The sequence below is a fragment of the Neolamprologus brichardi genome, chromosome 1 (assembly GCF_056152115.1).
Source record: "Neolamprologus brichardi isolate AB-2024 chromosome 1, ASM5615211v1, whole genome shotgun sequence".
In the NCBI taxonomy this organism is placed as follows: Eukaryota; Metazoa; Chordata; class Actinopteri; order Cichliformes; family Cichlidae; genus Neolamprologus; species Neolamprologus brichardi.
Window position 1 is genome coordinate 40901137 of NC_142104.1, and position 22111 is coordinate 40923247.

A 22111-nucleotide genomic window follows, 5' to 3' on the forward strand; every position below is an offset into this window, starting at 1 on the left:
ATTGCAAACACCACCGGTACATTTTCTTACTCTTAAATCCCCCAAATTATTATCTAAAATATACAGAACACTTTCTAAAATAGATGAATCAATATGCCTTCCTATTGCAAAGTGGGAAGCAGATTTATCAGTCGGCTTAGACCAAAACTTCTGGTCTCAGATATGCTTAAAAACCTTTAAATTGATTAGAAATCCCAGTCTGCAATTAATACAATACAAAATACTACATAGAGTGCACTATACAGGTCATCGGATGTTCCTGATGGGCTTTACATCTTCCAACAACAGCTCACACTGTCAAGGCAATACACCAGACAATTACATCCACACTCTTTTGTTCTGTCCACCAGTGCAGAAGTTTTGACACGGGATATATGAAGACTTATCAAAGTGTCTGAAATGTAACATTCCAACCTCTCCTTTAGTGTGCTTGTTGGGCAAATTGGATGATGTCACTACAGAAACGAATACAGTCCACATGGTTTTTACTGCCCTATGCATTGCCAAGAAAACGGTCCTCATGAACTGGAAAAATAAAAATAATCTTAATTCTAGCCAATAGAGCAGGGCGATATGACCAAAAATATTTATCACGATATACATTTTAAAATTTGCGATAACGATATAACTGACGATATAATTGACACTAGACAAAATACTTTACAACTCCACAACTTTATTAGTGCAAAAAAACCCATCAATGTATTTTCACTCAAACAAGCAGCTGTTTTTTATGTGCATTAAAGTTATATAAAAATGTAACAGTCCAAATTCCTTGCTGACAGTTTAACCAAAAGGCATTTCCAGTGGAAATTGTACCATGTATAATATCCACAAAACTTAAAGAGGTTATACACACACAATACGGTAATATTATGTTGAAGCGCAGTACATATCACTCCACGAGGCTCCTGCCTAATATAGCCGTAATGCTCTGACAATCCATCAAGTTCGTAGCTTAGCAAAGTCATACTAAAACATTTGACAGATTTTCGAGCGCCGTGTACGACATAAAATCGTTTCGAGGTCAGTAAACACAACCAGAATTCATACATAAGGCACACGGGATTATAAGGGGCACTGTCGATTTTCAGAAAAATCAAAGGATTGATTTTAAGTGTGCCGTATTTTCCAAACAACACGGTAATAACGACGGCCCGCTAGCATGCTCTACCAAAAATAGTGCTTTGTTGTGTATCTGACGGACGAAAGCTAAACCAGTTCCACACTGGGCATGTTAACGGCGTCCAGTGGACGGTCTGTGTATTCAACCCCACCTCTGGCGGCGGTGCCAATTTTAAATCCATGTAGACATTGAGGATTCTCGGGAGGGGCCGTGCTAACACCTGCTTCTCTCTGGCAGCAGCACCATGCTCTCTCGTGTTTTAAATGCACCTTAGAACAACACGCAGCAACACTACACATGAGCGAGAGGAGGGAGGTTTGGGGTCTTCACACACCCCTATTCTCTGCTGGCCATCGGGGCGGGGGGGCTGCGAGGAGGAGTTGGCCGTCCGATTTGGATCTGGGATGCGGGGCCTCCCTGCTGCTGCGGAGCCTGGGGCGGTCTGCTTGCCTCCACCCCGGGGGAAAGGGTAACATCTTCTGGGTCTAGGTGCCGTTTCCCCCTCCAGGGGTGAGGGTACCTGGACCTGGGGTATAGAGTTTGTTTGGGGAGTGTGATTGTGTGTACATGTCCATGTATGTCTATCCCTACGTTGGGTGAGTGCTGAGTATTTGTGTATGTGTGCATGAGGGTGGGAATGCATGTATGTGTCTGTGTGTGCCTGTTTGTCTGTGTCTATATGTCAGGTCGGGTCTTAGACTCCACCTCTCTGGGAACTCCCAGGCCCTCCAAAGGCCTATCTCCCCTCACCACACTCCCTGCCGGTAACTGATGCCCTCAGGGGTCGGTGCGTTGGTGGTTCTTGGTGTCCGGGGCTGGGCGCTCAGGTATGTACCAGCTCACTCCCGGTGACTACTTGGTGGCCCTGGTGCCTGTTGCTCGGTCAGGCCTCTTCCGGGGCAAAGGGGGCCCTCCAGCCTCTGGGCCTGCAGCTCGGTTCACTCTGGCACAGCTGGCTGCCGGCAGAGCCGGCGGGCACGCCACTGCAGCCCCCTCTGGCTTCTGCTCCTTGGCTACTGGGTGACCCCTCATCTGGGGATCTCCTCAGCTCTTCCCAGGAGGGTGGCACGGATGCCCCTCCAGTGGTCCTCCTTGGGCTCTCGCACTCTGGGGCCTCTGGATGTCTGGAGCCTGGATCTCCTCCATGCCTGCTTCATGCCCTGGGGGGCGGGGCTATGGCTCTCTAGATCCTCTAGCAGACTGTTACATGGGGAAACCTTTTGAATACAAGCGCGCTGATCCACACAGGTGTGCACAAGGGTGTTCACTGTTCATAGACAGAAACTACACCTTTATTGGCTGCTATTCCCAAGCACATTGTGCGATGTCGGTGCTGCTTGCTGCACAACAACATTCAATATTTAGTATTTACTGGTGTTTACACTTAGATTAACGTGATGGTGTTGTGTTTAGTATGTTGCTCTGGGTTTTTTTTGTTGTTGCTTGTTTTCTCTTCTTTTTCTCTCAACAGGTGATCCAGGAGATTTTTTTTTCTCTTCTTTCTCTTTTTAAGTGCCCTTTCTCACTGTCTCTCTTCCCTTCTGTTTTTCTCTTCCTTCATCTTTCTTTCTCCTTTTCCTATCCCTCAGTCATGTCTGTCCCGTCTGTAACAACTGAAAATAAAATTAAATAAATAATAACAACAAAGGTGTTATGGGATGGCTGCGTGCAGGCGGGAGAAGGACCCAAAGTGCAGACTCCGGAGACAAAACTTAAACTCAAAAACTGCTTTAATCTTAAACTCAAATAACATAACAGGGAAAAACAAAATAAACTTACACCGAAGGAATGAAAAAAACACACAGCTAACTAAACGGTAGATCGCGACAAAGACAAACTGAAACACAGGGCTTAAATACATAGAGGGAGCAATCAGGGAATGGACAACAGGAGGGAAACACAGCTGGGACAAATCAGAACTGACGAGACAAGGAAGTGTAAACTGAACACACTGAGAAGAGACAGAAACCTTCAAAGTAAAACAGGAAACACAAAACACAGACTGAACAAAAGACACAGACTCACATGCAGGCACTACAACAGAGGAACAGAGACGTGGGACCAGGGCAGACACAGACTGGACACGGGGATACAGCAGACAGGGGAGACAGCAACCAAGGATTACACAGAGACATAAACCATAAGACAGAACTCTATCAAAGAAACCAAAGACTAGAAATGATAAATAATAATCAACTCAAAAGCCCTGGGTCAACGACCCAGGCATCCTAACAGTATCCCCCCCTAAAGGGCTGGCTCCCAGACAGCCCAACCCGACACACCAAAACAAAAAACAACCCAACCAGGGCGGGCGGCGGGGGAACAGGACGGAGGGACCGAAACGAAACAAACACATGGAGCCAGAGACAAAAAAAACAAAAAAAAAACAAAAAAAAAAAAAACACAGGGAGCAAAAACCCAAAACAACAGCACCGTGGCCCAGCCACCGTCCAAAAGAAAACAGACAAAAGCCCATGAAAAGCGCAGAGGCCCAGGCAACAGTCTCGAAAAAGTTCAGGAGGCCGGCCCGGAGGCTGACGGCACAACAGTCCAAACCCGGGTAGTTCAGGGGGCCGGCCGGGCGGGAGGCACCGGCGGAGCAGGTCAGGAGGCCGGCCGGGCGGGAGGCGCCGGCGGAGCAGGTCAGGAGGCCGGCCGGGCGGGAGGCGCCGGCGGCGACCGAGCAGATCAGGAGGCCGGCCGGGCGGGAGGCGCCGGCGGCGACCGAGCAGATCAGGAGGCCGGCCGGGCGGGAGGCGCCGGCGGCGACCGAGCAGGTCAGGAGGCCGGCCGGGCGGGAGGCGCCGGCGGCGACCGAGCAGGTCAGGAGGCCGGCCGGGCGGGAGGCGCCGGCGGCGACCGAGCAGGTCAGGAGGCCGGCCGGGCGGGAGGCGCCGGCGGCGACGCAGGTCAGGGGGCCGTCCGTGACGGCAACGATGTTCAGTCATCGGCCCGGAAAGTGGCCGAACCGGCCGGACAGGACGTGCAGGACGAGCAGGCCGGACAGGACGTGCAGGACGAGCAGGCCGGACAGGACGAGCAGGCCGGACAGGACGTGCAAGACGAGCAGGCCGGACAAGACGAGCAGGCCGGACAAGACGAGCAGGACGAGCAGGCCGGACAGGACGTGCAGGACGAGCAGGCCGGACAGGACCAGACGGCACGGGGACCTCAGGCACAGGCGAAGATAGACGGAGCGAGGCAGGACCAGGCAAAGACACGGGGGCCGGACCAGACGACGCAGAGGCTGAAGCTGAAGCTGAACCAGGCGAGGGCGAAGACTCGGAGGCTGGACCAGGCGAGGGCGAAGACTCGGAGGCTGGACCAGGCGAGGGCGAAGACTCGGAGGCTGGACCAGGCGAGGGCGGCGCTGCAGGGAACGGCGTGGGAGCCGCAGGTGGTGGCGCTGCAGGCAACGCAGATCGCTGGACGGGCCCCTCGGACCCTCCAGCGGGAACAGGCAGCGGAAGCGGTCCCTCGGACCCTCCAGCGGAGGCAGGAGGCTGGACTGGCCCCTCGGACCCTCCAGCGGGAACAGGAGGCTGGACGGGCCCCTCGGACCCTCCAGCGAAGGCAGGAGGCTGGACGGGCCCCTCGGACCCTCCAGCGGGAACAGGCAGCGGAAGCGGTCCCTCGGACCCTCCAGCGGAGGCAGGCAGCTGGACGGGCCCCTCGGACCCTCCAGCGGAGGCAGGCAGCTGGACGGGCCCCTCGGACCCTCCAGCGGGAACAGGCAGCGGAAGCGGTCCCTCGGACCCTCCAGCGGAGGCAGGCAGCTGGACGGGCCCCTCGGACCCTCCAGCGGGAACAGGAGGCTGGACGGGCCCCTCGGACCCTCCAGCGAAGGCAGGAGGCTGGACGGGCCCCTCGGACCCTCCAGCGGAGGCAGGCAGCTGGACGGGCCCCTCGGACCCTCCAGCGGGAACAGGCAGCGGAAGCGGTCCCTCGGACCCTCCAGCGAAGGCAGGAGGCTGGACGGGCCCCTCGGACCCTCCAGCGAAGGCAGGAGGCTGGACGGGCCCCTCGGACCCTCCAGCGGGAACAGGCAGCGGAAGCGGTCCCTCGGACCCTCCAGCGGAGGCAGGAGGCTGGACTGGCCCCTCGGACCCTCCAGCGGGAACAGGAGGCTGGACGGGCCCCTCGGACCCTCCAGCGAAGGCAGGAGGCTGGACGGGCCCCTCGGACCCTCCAGCGGGAACAGGCAGCGGAAGCGGTCCCTCGGACCCTCCAGCGGAGGCAGGCAGCTGGACGGGCCCCTCGGACCCTCCAGCGGAGGCAGGCAGCTGGACGGGCCCCTCGGACCCTCCAGCGGGAACAGGCAGCGGAAGCGGTCCCTCGGACCCTCCAGCGGAGGCAGGCAGCTGGACGGGCCCCTCGGACCCTCCAGCGGGAACAGGAGGCTGGACGGGCCCCTCGGACCCTCCAGCGAAGGCAGGAGGCTGGACGGGCCCCTCGGACCCTCCAGCGAAGGCAGGAGGCTGGACGGGCCCCTCGGACCCTCCAGCGGGAACAGGCAGCGGAAGCGGTCCCTCGGACCCTCCAGCGGAGGCAGGAGGCTGGACTGGCCCCTCGGACCCTCCAGCGGGAACAGGAGGCTGGACGGGCCCCTCGGACCCTCCAGCGAAGGCAGGAGGCTGGACGGGCCCCTCGGACCCTCCAGCGGGAACAGGCAGCGGAAGCGGTCCCTCGGACCCTCCAGCGGAGGCAGGCAGCTGGACGGGCCCCTCGGACCCTCCAGCGGAGGCAGGCAGCTGGACGGGCCCCTCGGACCCTCCAGCGGGAACAGGCAGCGGAAGCGGTCCCTCGGACCCTCCAGCGGAGGCAGGCAGCTGGACGGGCCCCTCGGACCCTCCAGCGGGAACAGGAGGCTGGACGGGCCCCTCGGACCCTCCAGCGAAGGCAGGAGGCTGGACGGGCCCCTCGGACCCTCCAGCGAAGGCAGGAGGCTGGACGGGCCCCTCGGACCCTCCAGCGGGAACAGGCAGCGGAAGCGGTCCCTCGGACCCTCCAGCGGAGGCAGGAGGCTGGACTGGCCCCTCGGACCCTCCAGCGGGAACAGGAGGCTGGACGGGCCCCTCGGACCCTCCAGCGAAGGCAGGAGGCTGGACGGGCCCCTCGGACCCTCCAGCGGGAACAGGCAGCGGAAGCGGTCCCTCGGACCCTCCAGCGGAGGCAGGCAGCTGGACGGGCCCCTCGGACCCTCCAGCGGAGGCAGGCAGCTGGACGGGCCCCTCGGACCCTCCAGCGGGAACAGGCAGCGGAAGCGGTCCCTCGGACCCTCCAGCGGAGGCAGGCAGCTGGACGGGCCCCTCGGACCCTCCAGCGGGAACAGGAGGCTGGACGGGCCCCTCGGACCCTCCAGCGAAGGCAGGAGGCTGGACGGGCCCCTCGGACCCTCCAGCGGGAACAGGCAGCGGAAGCGGTCCCTCGGACCCTCCAGCGGAGGCAGGCAGCTGGACGGGCCCCTCGGACCCTCCAGCGGGAACAGGAGGCTGGACGGGCCCCTCGGACCCTCCAGCGAAGGCAGGAGGCTGGACGGGCCCCTCGGACCCTCCAGCGGAGGCAGGCGGCTGAAGCGGTCCCTCGGACCCTCCAGCGGGAACAGGAGGCTGGACGGGCCCCTCGGACCCTCCAGCGAAGGCAGGAGGCTGGACGGGCCCCTCGGACCCTCCAGCGGGAACAGGCAGCGGAAGCGGTCCCTCGGACCCTCCAGCGGAGGCAGGCAGCTGGACGGGCCCCTCGGACCCTCCAGCGGGAACAGGAGGCTGGACGGGCCCCTCGGACCCTCCAGCGAAGGCAGGAGGCTGGACGGGCCCCTCGGACCCTCCAGCGGGAACAGGTTGCAGAACAGATGAAGTGGGTGTGATGTCAGAATGTCCAGAGTCAGAATGCTCAAACGGAGCATACAATAAACAGTCACCGTCTCCCCCGAGAGGGGTTTGCTCAACTGTCCTGGAGTGGCGGCGGCCTGAACGCTGTTTCCTTCGGGATGAGGAAACAGGAACTGGTGGAGAAAAGGAGACCTCCTCCTCCTCATCCTCTGACCACATAGCCGCCAGGAAAAAGGCAGGCGAACGAGGACCCGGCTGGTGTGGGGAGGGAGAGGAAGTCCGTGGCAGTGTTGAGACAGGTGGAGAGTGTGTGTTGTCCTGGGGCAGCGGTTGGGAAGATGTAGTGAGTGAGAGAGCAAGCTCACCAGCCTTGACTTGCTCTCTCCAGGCAGTAATGGTGTCATCCAACTTAGTGTCCTTAGCAAACTGAGAGAGCTGAGGGTTATGATGAATGATGGCATCTACTGCACTTAGCCCAACTGCCATAGTCCGTAAATCTTGCGACTGGGCAATGCGGTCGAGCAGACTCACCATCCGCATCATCTCGCCGTCGAACTCCGAGGAAAAAGAGTCTGCGGGGTCCATGTTATGGTCGCGATCTTCTGTTATGGGATGGCTGCGTGCAGGCGGGAGAAGGACCCAAAGTGCAGACTCCGGAGACAAAACTTAAACTCAAAAACTGCTTTAATCTTAAACTCAAATAACATAACAGGGAAAAACAAAATAAACTTACACCGAAGGAATGAAAAAAACACACAGCTAACTAAACGGTAGATCGCGACAAAGACAAACTGAAACACAGGGCTTAAATACATAGAGGGAGCAATCAGGGAATGGACAACAGGAGGGAAACACAGCTGGGACAAATCAGAACTGACGAGACAAGGAAGTGTAAACTGAACACACTGAGAAGAGACAGAAACCTTCAAAGTAAAACAGGAAACACAAAACACAGACTGAACAAAAGACACAGACTCACATGCAGGCACTACAACAGAGGAACAGAGACGTGGGACCAGGGCAGACACAGACTGGACACGGGGATACAGCAGACAGGGGAGACAGCAACCAAGGATTACACAGAGACATAAACCATAAGACAGAACTCTATCAAAGAAACCAAAGACTAGAAATGATAAATAATAATCAACTCAAAAGCCCTGGGTCAACGACCCAGGCATCCTAACAAAAGGTCGATCAAATGGACCAATACGGCAAGGCCGTGATGATCCATTTGGTCTTCAGACAACAATTCTGACGGCTAAAGAACCAAATGGGACAGGCAAAAAAAAAAAGGAGTATTGGAGCAGCTGAAACGCATTTTTTCTAAACACCACGTCTCTGTGGCTTTTAAACCCCAAAACACGCTGCGCTAAACATCAGTCCACCCTGACACAGAGTAACATAGTGTACGCTGTTAAGTGCCAGGAGGATTGCCAGGATTTATATATCGGGGAAACCAAACAACCTCTGGCGAAGAGGATGGTACTACACAGAAGAGCTACCTCGTCAGACCAGGACTCTGCAGTCTATTTACCTACAGGCCAGTGGACACTCTTTCAATGATGAGGATACACACATCCTGGACAGGGAGGAACGCTGGTTCCTCCCTACTCATGGCCATCAATGGTCTCTGATCAACAAGGTTTGATCAGTGGCTGTTGATCAGTGGTCATGAGAATTTGCAATGATCAAGGAACTGACCTCCCAGCCCATTGTTCCTTCACTAGGCTGGTTTCAGTCATTGTGCAAATGTACTGTTTATAAGATTGGGGAAACCTGCTGTCAGCTGGATGAGTGACGAAACGTTTCTCCCACTGAAAACGTCCAGATGAACAGAATCAACTTTTGGGGATTTACTTACCTGAATGATGCATGCATCAAGAAGAAGGTCCTAGGGTCTTGAATCCATCATCTACCATGTTCTCCTCATTAAGGCATGCACTTAATGAGGTTAGGTTGAACGTGATTCTAATTTGCCGATAGGTATGAATGGTTGTCTGTTAGCCCTGTAACAGTCTGGCAGCATTTCCGGGGTATACGACTGGAAGCCCCGATATAGTTGGGAAAGCCTCCAGCCCACTGCAAACCTCTGTTGTTTAAGTGGAAGAGATGGATGAAGAGATGGATGCCTCAAAGTACAAGAACTGCTTCATGAATACATGTCTGCAGGAACCCACTGTTTTTTTTAAGTTGGTCTGTCATCCAGATGGTTGAAGACAGCAAGTTATGAACGGAACCAGTGAGTTTGGTTGAGTGCTTCCTGCTAAGAGTTTACGAGTTTATAATCTAAGATGAAAAATCCCATGAGACAACAATACCCTGCTGTCTGAACTTGGCACACATTATTTATTGGAAGCTAAAGCGCAAAGCTGCCCGTTATGTTCCATACTGATTTTGAAGTTATATCAATCTAGACTATTAAGGCTTAGATTCCCCAGTCGACACGGCTCTGACCATCTTGACTAGTGACCAAAAGTAAACCAAGGCTCACAGAGCCCCAGACTGTTGAGCGTCTCCATCCTGAGCACCTTTTAAAGCTCTTCTTTTATAGGAAGTGGTTCATAAATATTTAACATGTAGCTGGGTTTTATCCTTCCACTCCAGCTATTTTACATTTCTACTTTACTCTATCCTCAGATGTTTTATGATCTCTGTGTCTTTTATTTCTCCAAAGCAAGAAAACTGCTGTACAAATAAAGTTGATTACTTACTTTTTGAATTATCTGTCCTGCTCCTGTAACAGCCATAAAGACCGGTTGCAAGTCATTCTCTTCACCTTTCTCTTGAGGCTGGATTTGAACTTGCAGCTGTGGTTACAGTAGCCAGTCTGAATTGGAGCCAAATTGTCATTATCTGCGATGTCTTCTGACCCCACCCTGCCCTTACCCCGGATCCTCACTGAGATGGCAGCGGAAAGCTCGATAATCTGACAATCTCTGGACATTACTCTTTCTGGCCAGAAGGCAGGTGACTTAATTTCCAGTAATGGGCGGTTATTGCTGCAGAGATCTTCTTCTTAAAATGGAGCAGGTAATGGCCCGTGGTGCTTTGGGTGCTCGTCTAAGCTGCCTATTAGACCTTAATGTGATTTAAACTGTGGAGAGACAGTGAAAGAAGGTACAGTAGAAGAAAGAAGAGCTAAAGAGGAGAAGGGGCTGTTATGTGTTGGCTGCTTGTGTGTGTATTCAAACTTGTTTGGAATGTGTACAAGACTGAAACCATGAATGAATTTAAGTTGAACATGATCTGCTTTCAGAAATCCTGCTAGAAAGAAGGAATGATGGACAGTGTAGGAATGAAATGAAAGAGAAGAGGTATGCAGAAATTCTTTATTGTGCATTAATTCTGTGGCAGAGACTGAGGAAGAATTACACCACAAAAAAAGGATATATTGTGCTATGTGGGTGAAACTCTCAGTTTAAATATTTAGTAGTGCCCCCTGCTTGAAAACAGTGCTAAGAACAGAATCTCCTAAAATTAGCAGAGGTTTTATGTCTTATTTATGTGCCATTTTCCCCTACTGCTATTCCTTGTTGGTGGTCGTATCGTAACAAATTGAATGAATTTTGGGGGGGTTAACCTTTCTTTGGAGTGGCACAAAGAAAGGTTAACCCCTGCTGCTCTACCTGCTGAGTTACAGCAGGTTGGCAGTTTGATCCCTGGCTGTGCCAGTCGGCATGCCAAACATCCTTGGGCAAGATACTAACGAATGTTAGAAAGCGTAGTAAAAAAAAGTGTATGGGTGAATGAGGCATATTGGATATATTATATATATATTGTGTCCACACAAAGAACATCTTATCCTGCTCCTGTCCTCTGGTATTTTGGCTCTACAGCTTCGGCCTGTGCGGTGCATAGATATGATGTTGTGGTAAACATCTTGCATTTCATTTAGGTGCCAAATGTAAGAGCTCAGACTAGCCACACAGTTCTGAACAGAACTCAAGTGTAGCTGCAATAACGCATCATAGTGTGCACATTGTTTTCAGGGACATTGCTTTCACTAACAATGATCGGGTAATGATACCAGCAGCACTACATAACTGTCACCTTTTGCTATAATTTCAGTCTGGGAGATAAATATACACAGCAGACATGAAAATGTGATTATTATTATTAACAATTTCAGTGTATTTCTCAGTGTTAATGTAGGTTAAGCTTAGGTATACACACATTCTGCTCTTAGTTGTAAGCTGGACAGAATTATGCATTGAAAATTGATGTTACTTCTTAAAGGATTTGATCCTAATAGTTGTAATAGTAATAGTTTATGTGCAGCAGCGCTTTCACATTTAAGGCAGAAAAAACACGCATCTCAAAACCTCGACTGAAAGCGGTTTGAGCAGTCCTCGCTCCAGTTATACTCGCAGCTTAGAACCCACTGACAGAGTTAAATAAATGATACACAAGTTGAACACATGTTCATAAATATAAAAAAATAGAATTAAATTCAATTAAATTTTAATTATATAGCACCAAATCACAACAAAAGTCACCTCAAGGCGCTTCATAGATACAGAGAAAATCCCAATAATCATATGAGCCCCTATGAGCAAGCACTTTGGCGACAGTGGGAAGGAAAAACTCCCTTTTAACAGGAAGAAACCTCCGGCAGAACCAGGCTCAGGGAGGGGCGGGGCCATCTGCTGTGATTGGTTGGTGTGAGAGAAGGAAGACAGGATAAAAGACATGCTGTGGAAGAGAGACAGAGATTAATAACAGATATGATTGTAAGAATTGTAAGAAACAGATAAATAAGAGAAAAGACTAAAGGAAAAAAGACCAGTCTAACATGCATATAAACCACACAAAGGTCAAACTGTAAAGTGTCTGTTACAAATCGTGCAAATGGGACTGGAGCCATCTGTGGCACCAGCTTGATCTTCACTTGCACCATCTGTGTGTGTTCCTTTCATTTTTTACGGTGTGAAAAGGTTTTTTATGATGTGAAGCTGTTCGGATGTCCTGTCTCTATTTACACTCTCTATTCATTTATGAACACATGAATAAATGAAGAAGCCTGTAAATATTTTAAATGATCATTATCATTAGTCAGCAGTTTATTTTAACAGTAAAGCCTCAAATACAGACAACAATAAATCCAAATACTTTTGAAAACTGTGTAAGAAAATGAATGATTATGTGACGACTCTGGGCTGGTTAGCACTGCTGCCTCACAGCATAAAGATCGTGTGTCTGAATCCACCATCTGGTCTCTCTATGTAGACAGACAGCTGGGAAGGCCTCCAGCCTCCCTGCAACCCTGAACCGGATAAGCGAAGAAGATGGGTGATGATACTAAAGCAAATCTTGGTGATTCTTTCGTTTGCAGAATATTAGCAAAGCGTAGACAATGAAGACATAACAGGATTCTGCTAGAGAAGGAAACAGGACATGTAAGTGGTTTCCTTCTCTTCCCTCCTCCTTGCTCAGGATATCTACTCTCACTGACATTATACTAAAAGCTGTGACAGTGCATAATGTATATGACATCATTAAATGATTTAAAATGTTCAAATTTAAAAGCTGCCCTTTATGTTTGGGGTACCGTATTAATAAATAACATTATTGATAAATTGTATTCATCAATTTTCCTTTAACCATGCTCTCATCTTTGGCATCACCAGCACACGTCACAGCAGAAAATTATTCCAGTCTTAACTCAAAGTCCATTTGCCAAGCCCGGCTGTCACAGCGTTGGAGTGTCCCGGTAAAGGTGGAGGTAACCTTGAGTCACAGCTTGCAGCTTTTCTCAGTGCTGCCAATAAGATTTAAGATATCATGTTGAAGAAGACACTGCTGATCGGCTCTTACCTGACATGTTTGGGTGAAAAGCAGTGTCCTTTCTTTCTCCCCTAATTATTCATTTCAGATGAAGTTATGTATTCTCAGACTATAAACATATTGTAATTTTTATTTCACCAATTTTATTTCCGACGGCTGGATTTGCCCATCATCGTAAACATTATCACCGCTTAATAATTTGATTCCAGTCACATTCATCGCAGGAAGTTTTGTTCCTTTTTTGGCTTCGAGGACAGAACACAGGCGTCTCTGCTGATTCCTTTACATGATTCTTTCCCTTTTCCTGCATCTCTTTTCCAGCTGCGTCTCCTCCACCTGAACGTTCCCGCTGTGTGGAAATGGATTTCTCTCACTTTTGGTGCAAGCAGCAGGTTATTTGCATTTCCAGCCATAGTGCTCATTTCACAAAATTTCATGGGACAGGGTCTGGGAATCAGCAGTGGGAGGCAGAAATCATCACAAAGCTCATTTCTTTCAGGATTCTCAAAGTGGGGAGTGAGTCGAGGAGCTGCTGAACTTTTTGCGAGCTGATTTTATTATGCTTGTAGTCAGCAGGTTATTGCTTGAAAGGTCGAAGCACCTCAGCTGCATGTGTGCATGTTAATACACCAAATGAGCTCATTTATCCACATAAAAGAAAATACGAAGCCTGTGAGAGAGAAGAACTTTCTTTAAAAAAAAATCAAGGTTCCAAGGTCGGTGCATTTCACCTTGAACAGGCAGTGCTGTTCCAACCTTTTGAACCTCTCGTCTTCAGACGGACCGCCACGAGCGAGGGCGCTGCCAATCACCAGAACAAGCATCTGTGAATCTGCTCCGTCTGCCTTTTTTCTTCCCATTCTGCCAAAAAGCCCAATTGGGGGAATCAGGCAGTGATTAGTTTCCCTTGAGCCACATATGAAGGACGATCCACCAAGCTTGTCCTCATTAAGCCTCCATTAGCGCAAGTGTAATGGATTTTTAATGAAGAGGGGGAGACACAAACACAACGATGAGCTTGACTTGACCCCGGCATCAGCGGGGAGCCGTGTCAATCAGCGCCCCCCGAATCATCCTCCTCGTTTTCCTCTGCCACTGTCCTCATCTGCCACTGTCCCACACAACAATTCAAGCTTTCGAGTAATCCAACTCTTTTTTTCTGTTTTTAACACTTCTTTGTATCTAATAAGTCACATTTAAAAAACTGCAAATTTATTTCCTGTTAATCTTAAAAGAAGAAAACACAGCCCCACTGACGCATGTCGTCTCTCGTGAGAAAGCCGCGTTTCTTCCATTTAATCCCTCATTAGCTGTTTTGTTTTCTCGCTCTTCCCCAGTGAGTCAATTGTTTTCATGTGGATCAGACGACACTGATGAGAAGTCTCGAGGAACAAAACAGAAGCAATCATCCTCTTTTTACCAGGAGCGTGATTTTTCCTCCGACTGTGTCGACTCCTGTTTCACGACTCCGACAAACACCATTGAGTTCCTTTTGTGATTCATAGCGTTGAGTTAGGCCTGCGTGGAAAGCCATTAGAGCTGCAGCAATCAGACGATGGAGAGTTTACAGTTAAGCACAATCACACAAGTCCTGCAATGTCCTATTGCCACTTCAATTAAAGTAAATAAATAAACGAATCTTCCTTCCTCCCAATAAACCAAAGGAAAAAAAAAAGGATGTTGGACGATGTGGCCTGTTTTCCTGCTCCAGAATAATGTTTGGGCCAATGAGATGCCTTCTTCATCCCTCCCACATTTGCCAGTCTCTGTACTGGGAGTCCTACACCCTTTAGATCTGCTGGACTCTCAGAGGATAAATAAATGTGCAAAAAGTCAGCACTGTGAGGTGTTCTGCAGCATCCACAGGTTCTAACTTGTGAACGATGCAGTGAATGACAGTCAGGTTAAGCATGATGTTTTCACACAGCGGTGTAGCTGCTCCTCTTTATCAACCCCTCACAGCAGCTGCACCATTACTTGAAAAGCAGCAAACCGTGCCTGTAATTTCTTGACAGATGCCCTTCATAGCAAGAGTTTCTAATTGCAAACAGCAGCCAGTGCATGGCTGCAGCTTCACACCTTTATTCTGATGTCAGCTATCAGGTAAGTAGTTCTCACACATAGCTATATTTGTATATATATATATAGTACTCTGGATCCAGTTTATTCAGCTTTTATTTACTTAAATTAATGTTTATTTAACAGTCGTTTTCATCCCCTCACCACTCAGTGTCATCTCTGTTGGCATAGGTTTGCAACAACACTGTTGTTGTTTACACTGTAGATTTTCGAGATGCAGCGCTAAAAGTCAGAGAGGTTGATCTGGTGAAAGAAAAGTTCAGTTTATATAAAAAGTAATCCCTCTCCACCCACTCACAACCCAAATATAACATTTCTTAGATAAAAGTCTTAGATTAAAGTGCATGGCTCTTTTTTTAGTTCAGAGGTCAGAAGAAGCATAAAATTCCCATTTTGCTTATTTTCCATCATGTTATTCACTGCGAGAGAAAAGCTCAGGCTTAAGGTTTTTTCTTTGGCTCTGTATGATGCTAAAGTTCTACATGGTCCTCTCAGGCACACACCTTATACTGTGAGCACAGAAGACCAATTCACCTGCTGTTCGTACATTTCATTTAAAAGGAACAATGAGCTGACTCTTGTATTAAAGGGAAGCATTAAAGTAAGCTAAAACAGCTTGTTTCACGCAGAGGATGAACTGGATGGAGAGGTTGCATCCAGGTGCAGTATAAGCTAAATAAAGATGATTTTGAACTGTGCATCATGCTAATTTACTTGAGTAAAGTCCATGAATAAAATATGTAGCTAGGAATGGAAGCAGAGCAGTCCATTAGGCCAGTAGGACATTATTAAATGAACATCTAACCTTTTTTTTTTTTTTCGCTTTTTGCTCCATCATCAGCCTCCGAAATTAAACATTTTCTCCAGTTATTGGCTGAACTGAACAGAAACTAACAGAATTTCATTTAAAGACTTTCAACTTAATTGCTTGCTCCACAGGGTCTGTTGTAATTAATGCTCTGGCTGTGTAATGCAAGTATGATCAACAATGGTCAGCATACTAAAGATGCAGAGATATCAGGGGAGTTGGTGTACTTTTCTTTGTTTAAGGTATCTGTATTTCATCATCAATCACTGGGACACATCAGACACCAGCAGTGCACGGAGCTAATAAAGGAGAAAAAATAATCATAATTACTTCAAGAGGAACCAAATTATCAAAGGCCCAGACCAACCTTTGGTCTCTAAACGAATAGCAAATTGACGAAAGTGCAAGGTCAATCTTACTTGGGATCATTTGCTTTTGTATCAATGCAGACAACACAATGGCTCAGCCAACACACTTTTACATCAGTGAAGAAAAGGTTTGCAGATTAAAAACTCAGAACTTTGTACAAAACTGATTTTATCTTGGTTTAAAGTGAAAGAAAAACCTGATGTGCAAAGCAAATACAAAGCCAATAATTATGTTCTCAAAAAAGGTGAAGAAAGAAATAAAAAGAAAAAAGGTATTTAAAAAAAAGCATATAATTTACAAGTCAGTTCTTTCCCAGCTGTCTGCTGATAGATGAGACAAAGGCATGGATATAATAGGATGTCTGCACAGATCCATTACACATCAGCATCTAAATGTCTTATAATTGCCATAATTGCCAGGCCGCAGTTAAGCCTGAGATCGAAACGGGACCATTAAAGCACACATGCATTCTGCTTTTTGATCATGAGAGAAGCTCTGTGTCACATTATAGCTGAATGGTCATTCGCAACATTTGGTTTGGGCTAAACTGTATAAGTGTGCGAGTCTTTGAGCAGATGTTGCCACAACACAATACAGTTATTTTGGTAGTTGTGCAACTTGGGCACATTGGGAATCGTGGCTTTTGCATCAAAGTTGGGTGTCATCTAAGACACTGGTATTATTTCCCTTCTTTATGTGCATTCCCAGCTCTATGGGAATCCCCCCCAAGTCTACTGCACCTTAAGGTACCTATGTGTACCTTTTCCAAGACTTTCCAAGGTTCATGTACCAGTGCATTTCAAAATATTTGAAAACTGTGAAAAAGTTAATTTTTTCATAATTTAATTAAAAGAAAGGTCAACTGACATGTATTCAATATTCATTATGTGTAAAGTGGAACATTTAAAGCCTTTTATGCTTTAATTTTGACGATTATGGCTCATCAGAATCAGAAATCCAGATTCTCAAATATTTCATTTTGAGTTTGAATAAATTACTACTTATGTCATGGCCCTCCAGTCCGACTCGCTCCCCTCTCTCTCTCTATCCATCTGTGTTGTTTGTGCACAAACCACAGCCTGTATTTTAGAGGAGGGTCTTTCTCCAGCTCCTGTGCATCTGAGCTGATTACCTCACCTGTTGCTAAGCCGATGATCAGCTGTCCCCCTACTTAAGCTGGATGAAGCCGTCCGTTTGATGCTGGATTGTTAGCAATGAAAAGTCAGTGGAATTTTTCTCCCTTTTCTGTGAGAGAGAGCAGCTTATCTTCTGCTCACTTCAGTGCAGGATATCTGGACTTGTGGTTTGAGTGAACCTGAGAGTGAGTAATCTGATGAGGAGGATTAATGATCTGTTTAAGTGGGGCGTCTTCATGACTGAGAAGTTTTGGATCACGCTGCTTGGAGCTTCTGTTAATCATTGACACAGATGTTATAGTGCTCAATCACTGTTACATTTTTCATTGTAAATAAATGTACTGAATCAGAGTTTGAGTCTATTAGAAAAACCACAGACATGAAAATTTAGACAACATATATATCGTATCTCTAATTAAGGCCTGAATCATTGGGAAGACTACTGACTTGTCAGATTTTCATATGATGACCATCCAGATGCTCGCCAAGGAAGCTACACCACAGAAGGTCACTGCTCAGAGAGCCACACGCAATATGGAAGCATATTAATGGGAAATTGACAGGAAGAGGAAATGTGGTAGCAGATGGTGCACGGACAACAGGCATGAAGGATTATCAAGAATTGTAGAATAGACTCTGTGACGACTTGGGTGCCATGTAATATGCTTGCAGTGGTGGCGCTTAGTCCACTGTGTTTTATCAAGTTCAAAGTCAACACATCTGTCAACCAAGGGATTTTAGAGCATCTCTCGCATCCATCTGCTGCCAAGCTTTATTGAGAAGCTCATTTCCTTTTCCAGCAGGACTCAGCACTCAGCCACAGTGCCAAGACTTCGATCAAATTGTTTGGTGACGGTGTTGATCTGTGAAGGTCTGGCCAGGCGGCGTCCCTGAAAGAAATCCCATAATTTATGTGCAGGCCACTATCAAAGCAAACCTGGGCTTCAATAACACCCCAGCAGTGCCAAGAGCTAATCTCCTCCATGTTATGTCGCATTGATACAGTTATTCATGAAAAGGATCCCAAGGTTTCTTGAATATTTAAATGAACATACTTTTGAAAAGTTAGGCAGTTCTATATTGTGACTCCTTATTGGATTAATCTTAGGCAAGATTGTAATGATGAAAGGTACCTGAACTCTATTGAGTGAGCTGTAAGCCATAATCATCAAAACAGGGGGGTGCTTGAAATACTTCATCTTAAGTTTAATGGCATCATGTTCTCAGCCAGTAAAATGCTCATATTTACCTTTTTTTAAAAAATGTAATCTTCTGTTGCCTTCTTAGTAGTGATGTGCGGATCGATCCTGAAATATCGATTCCTCCGATACCAATCATTTATGTTCTAGAATCGATTCTCACATTAAAATATCGATATTTTAGTAATTTAGGGTAAATTCGTAGTTTATCATTAACAGGAACACAGTGGAAAGAAACTATAACATTCGGATTGTCTACATTCAAAGGAACTACTTCCTCTTCCGCCTTTCATAGTCATGTGCGAAATACGGCTGTATAAATGTTTTGAACCCCCCGGCGTGCGCACTCACAACAATGGCTGAGCGTAACTGGAGTCATGTGTGAACGTATTTTACCTCCACAAACAGCTGAAATGTGGTTTGCGATACATGTGGCAAAAAGTGAGGTGTTGTGGCCATACTTGCCAACCTTGAGACCTCAGAATTAGGGAGACATTCAAAAGGGCTGTTGGGGAGGGGGGGGTGATAAATACATGTTACAGGGTTTATTTATCAGATAAAATACATTAAATGTCACCGTTATTATTGGTGGGCCCGAAAACAGCGGGGGTGTCCAAATTCAGAGGCTGCTTCCACCTGAGGACCCGGCCTTCGCGGTCTAAAGAAAGCCGGGTAGTACGTCACGAGCTCCCTCGGTGGAGTGAAACTGCCGTCTGCTCCTTGTTATCTAAAATATATCTGGGCGCTGACTTAAACTCTGGACCGTCTCACACTTTGTTTAATCATTTTCTGTTTGACGTTTATTCAGCTGTGTGAAAACCCCAGAAGAACCCTCCCGAGGGATTAATAAAGTTAAATTTAATTTAATCTAATGTAATAACTTTAATCTCAGCCAAACCGATTTACTCACGAACAAATAAAACACTGAAAAAGCCAAACAATAACATTTTTAAGTTATCAAAGTGACTTATATATCATGTTTAACCGAAGTAGAGAAAGACCGCGGGGGTTTGAAGACAATGTGTCGGTCGGCTCAGATATTTGAAGTTTACACAGCTACATTCTCACCTGAAAATATTTTAAATGTTTTTTTGCGACCCAGAAAGAGAAATAAGAGTAATATTAAAACTAAGTCGCTGCCATTGGTGGAAACTGGAATTGGCTGGGCCGCGCTGTGAATTCCGCGATATGGTTTTTCAATTTTGTTGTCCGGGTGGAGAAATTTGGGAGAATGGTGGCTCCGGGAGATTTTCGGGAGGGCACTGAAATTCGGGATTCTCCCAGAAAAATCGGGAGGGTTGGCATGTATGGTTGTGGCAACATCACTAACCTTGTCAAACACCTCAGAGTAAATCATATCACAGAATATGATGAGCGTATGTTGAGACGAACTGAAGAGGAGGAGAGGGACAGGTGCTGCTAGGGCGAGACAGACGTCTCTCGGAGTCCTTTAATGCTGCAGGCAGGCAAGGTGTTCAAATAGGCACAACTTCAGTTTTTTTATTTCTATATGATGAATTCTGCATTATTAAGTGATAAGAACAAGTAATCTGATGTCCTGTAATCATTATGAAGCTATAATTTGAGATACAATAAATAAAACAAGTTTTTCTACAAAGTATCGGATCAGTATCGTCGATACCACCCTGAATATTACTTGGTATCAGATCGGAAAGGAAATCAGTGGTATCGCACATCACTACTTCTTAGTAACTGTACAAGAGTATCCTCCCACACAGATTTCAACTTAGTCACAGGTGGAGGATAGAAAAAGCTTTGAGTGATCAGTAAGATTTGTCATGTGACGATGTGGAAGGAGAATGATTGAGGAACCGAAATGCAGACTTGTACGCAAAATAAACTCTCTGTCACGACGTAGGACAGAGGGAGACGCAGACATAAATACACACAAGGGCAAACGAGGGAACTGTGGCTAAGAGGATACACCTGGGAAGCGCAGCTGGAAACGATCTCGAAGGAGAGACAGGACAAGCAAAACTGAACATGACGCACACCAGACAGGAGACTATAAAAGTAAAGACAAAACACTCTGGGCCAATGACCCAGGAACCCTGACAAGATTAGCAAAGAGCTATAAAAAGATCATTTTGTTCCTTTTACCATTTTAATCTGCATGTTTAACTAGACAGATTCATCCATACAGGCCCACTTCATGCCTTAGACTTTACAGATAGGTTTGAGTGTTTTTTCCCTTGTTTTTTTCTTATTTTGTGTGTTGTGCCACCTAAGTCACATTTCTGCAAATATCGGAATGAGTGACCTTGAGCTAACACTTGATGCAGTCCTAAATGACTAGCATTTTATAAATGTGAATTGTCATATTTACAGATAGCAACTTCTTAAGAGTCCAGGCCAAAGTCGTTGTAGTGGGATCTTTTGAAGTGGAAGGACATAAGCCAGTAACTCCTTTACAAGATGAAAGGTTTTAGATAAATTGGGCAGGTTCAGAGACTAGACTGAACAAACGACGACAAAAAAAAAGCCAAAGAGAAAGGCAGAGGGAATGAAAAGCCGAGATTAAAAAGAGAGAGCAGAGAGCCTGTAATGCAGATGCACTTTCCAATAATTGTATCATTTTGACCTACTGAGTAGCTGCACGTGTCATAAAACCTTGGTAGATATAATGTTCTGATGAGAACAAAACAGCTGTTGCACCAATTCATAGTTTGCTGTGTCTGTCTGCTCTGAAGATATTTCCCTGAGGATTTTGCGAAGGTTGTAAACACTGGCTATCAGCTTAGGAAAGCAGATAGTCATTACCATCTGACTGAAAGCTGCTTATGAAATCTGAGAGAAATCAAATGTGTCAGAAGGACATGCTGCGTTTACACACTGCAAATTGAGACATACATACATACATGATATATATATTATGGAATGCACAATCAAAGTCTGAATATATAGAATGTATGAACCTCACGTTTAGAGATGAGGTATTTTTGAATTCTCTGCCTTTACAAAATGGCATCAGCGGAACTATTTCAGTACTATAGTTTTATAGAGCTTGACAACTGTTTTGCGACAGCTGTTCAAACTGCAAATAGTAGAAATAATTTGGAATTCATACTACGTCACCTTTTCATTGTTGCAACATTTCTAGTGCTCATGAATAATGTTCAACAAAACGTGTCTGGGAGAAGATTACGCACGCTTCTTGAGGGAATTTATCAATCACTGATGGAGATGTCAACTGAGCTAACACTTCGAGCAGAAGCTGAAGCACATGTTATGAGCTCGTTATACCATTCTACATCTCAAAGAGGAAGGCCAAGGTAAGTGATAAAAATGGAAACAAATTTATTCATAATGTCTATGGCACTTGAAAGAGTCAAGAGATAGAAAAAAAGATAATGAATGCAAGAAATAAGAAAGAAGTTAACATATTTGTTATTTTGTTTCTAACTCTTTTAGGTACAACGTACCAGCTACTCAGCTGACTGACATGCGAGACGGGGTTTAGTTGGATGGCTATATCTCAAATGTTGTCAGTTCGAACACTGTACAACCACAGGATACAACTAGGTTTAGTGGACTATGGAAACTTTTAATAATATTTCAAATGTGGATCTTGATCATCTCATTACTGCGATTCTTACACATACCCCTGGCTCAGGAGAATCCTACACTAGTGGTAGTTTGAGAGGAAGAGGAATCAGATTTCAGCGGTGGCGAGTGCGAGAACGTTTAAGAATAGTTGATCCAGTGGGAAGAGCTGAGAGGACGGAGAGCAATTCAGCGGAGGGTCTACAATGTCA

At 47.1% G+C, this 22111-nt stretch overlaps 1 protein-coding gene across 1 annotated transcript; it reads right to left on the bottom strand.

Annotated features, from left to right (window-relative positions):
• Nucleotides 1-2428: 2428 nt before the first annotated feature.
• LOC148106492 (uncharacterized) lies at nt 2429-8140 on the bottom strand. Its single transcript, XM_087843608.1, has 5 exons — nt 7075-8140; nt 6469-6825; nt 3890-4719; nt 3627-3712; nt 2429-2466 (listed from the first exon to the last, which is right to left on the bottom strand). Exons 1-5 carry the CDS (start codon nt 7540-7542, stop codon nt 2429-2431), a joined length of 1779 nt encoding a protein of 592 aa, XP_087699734.1. The 5' UTR covers nt 7543-8140.
• Nucleotides 8141-22111: the final 13971 nt, after the last annotated feature.

What these genes read in the sequence shown, in the direction of transcription:
- LOC148106492 (XM_087843608.1), bottom strand. Translation starts at nt 7,542, where the DNA reads ATGGACCCCGCAGACTCTTTTTCCTCGGAGTTCGACGGCGAGATGATG. An exon ending in CCTGACCTGCTCGGTCGCCG is followed by an intron (nt 3,713 to 3,889) that starts CCGGCGCCTCCC and finishes CCGCCGGTGCCT; the next exon opens with CCCGCCCGGCCGGCCCCCTG. An exon ending in TCCTGAACTTTTTCGAGACT is followed by an intron (nt 2,467 to 3,626) that starts GTTGCCTGGGCC and finishes GTTGTTGTGCAG; the next exon opens with CAAGCAGCACCGACATCGCA.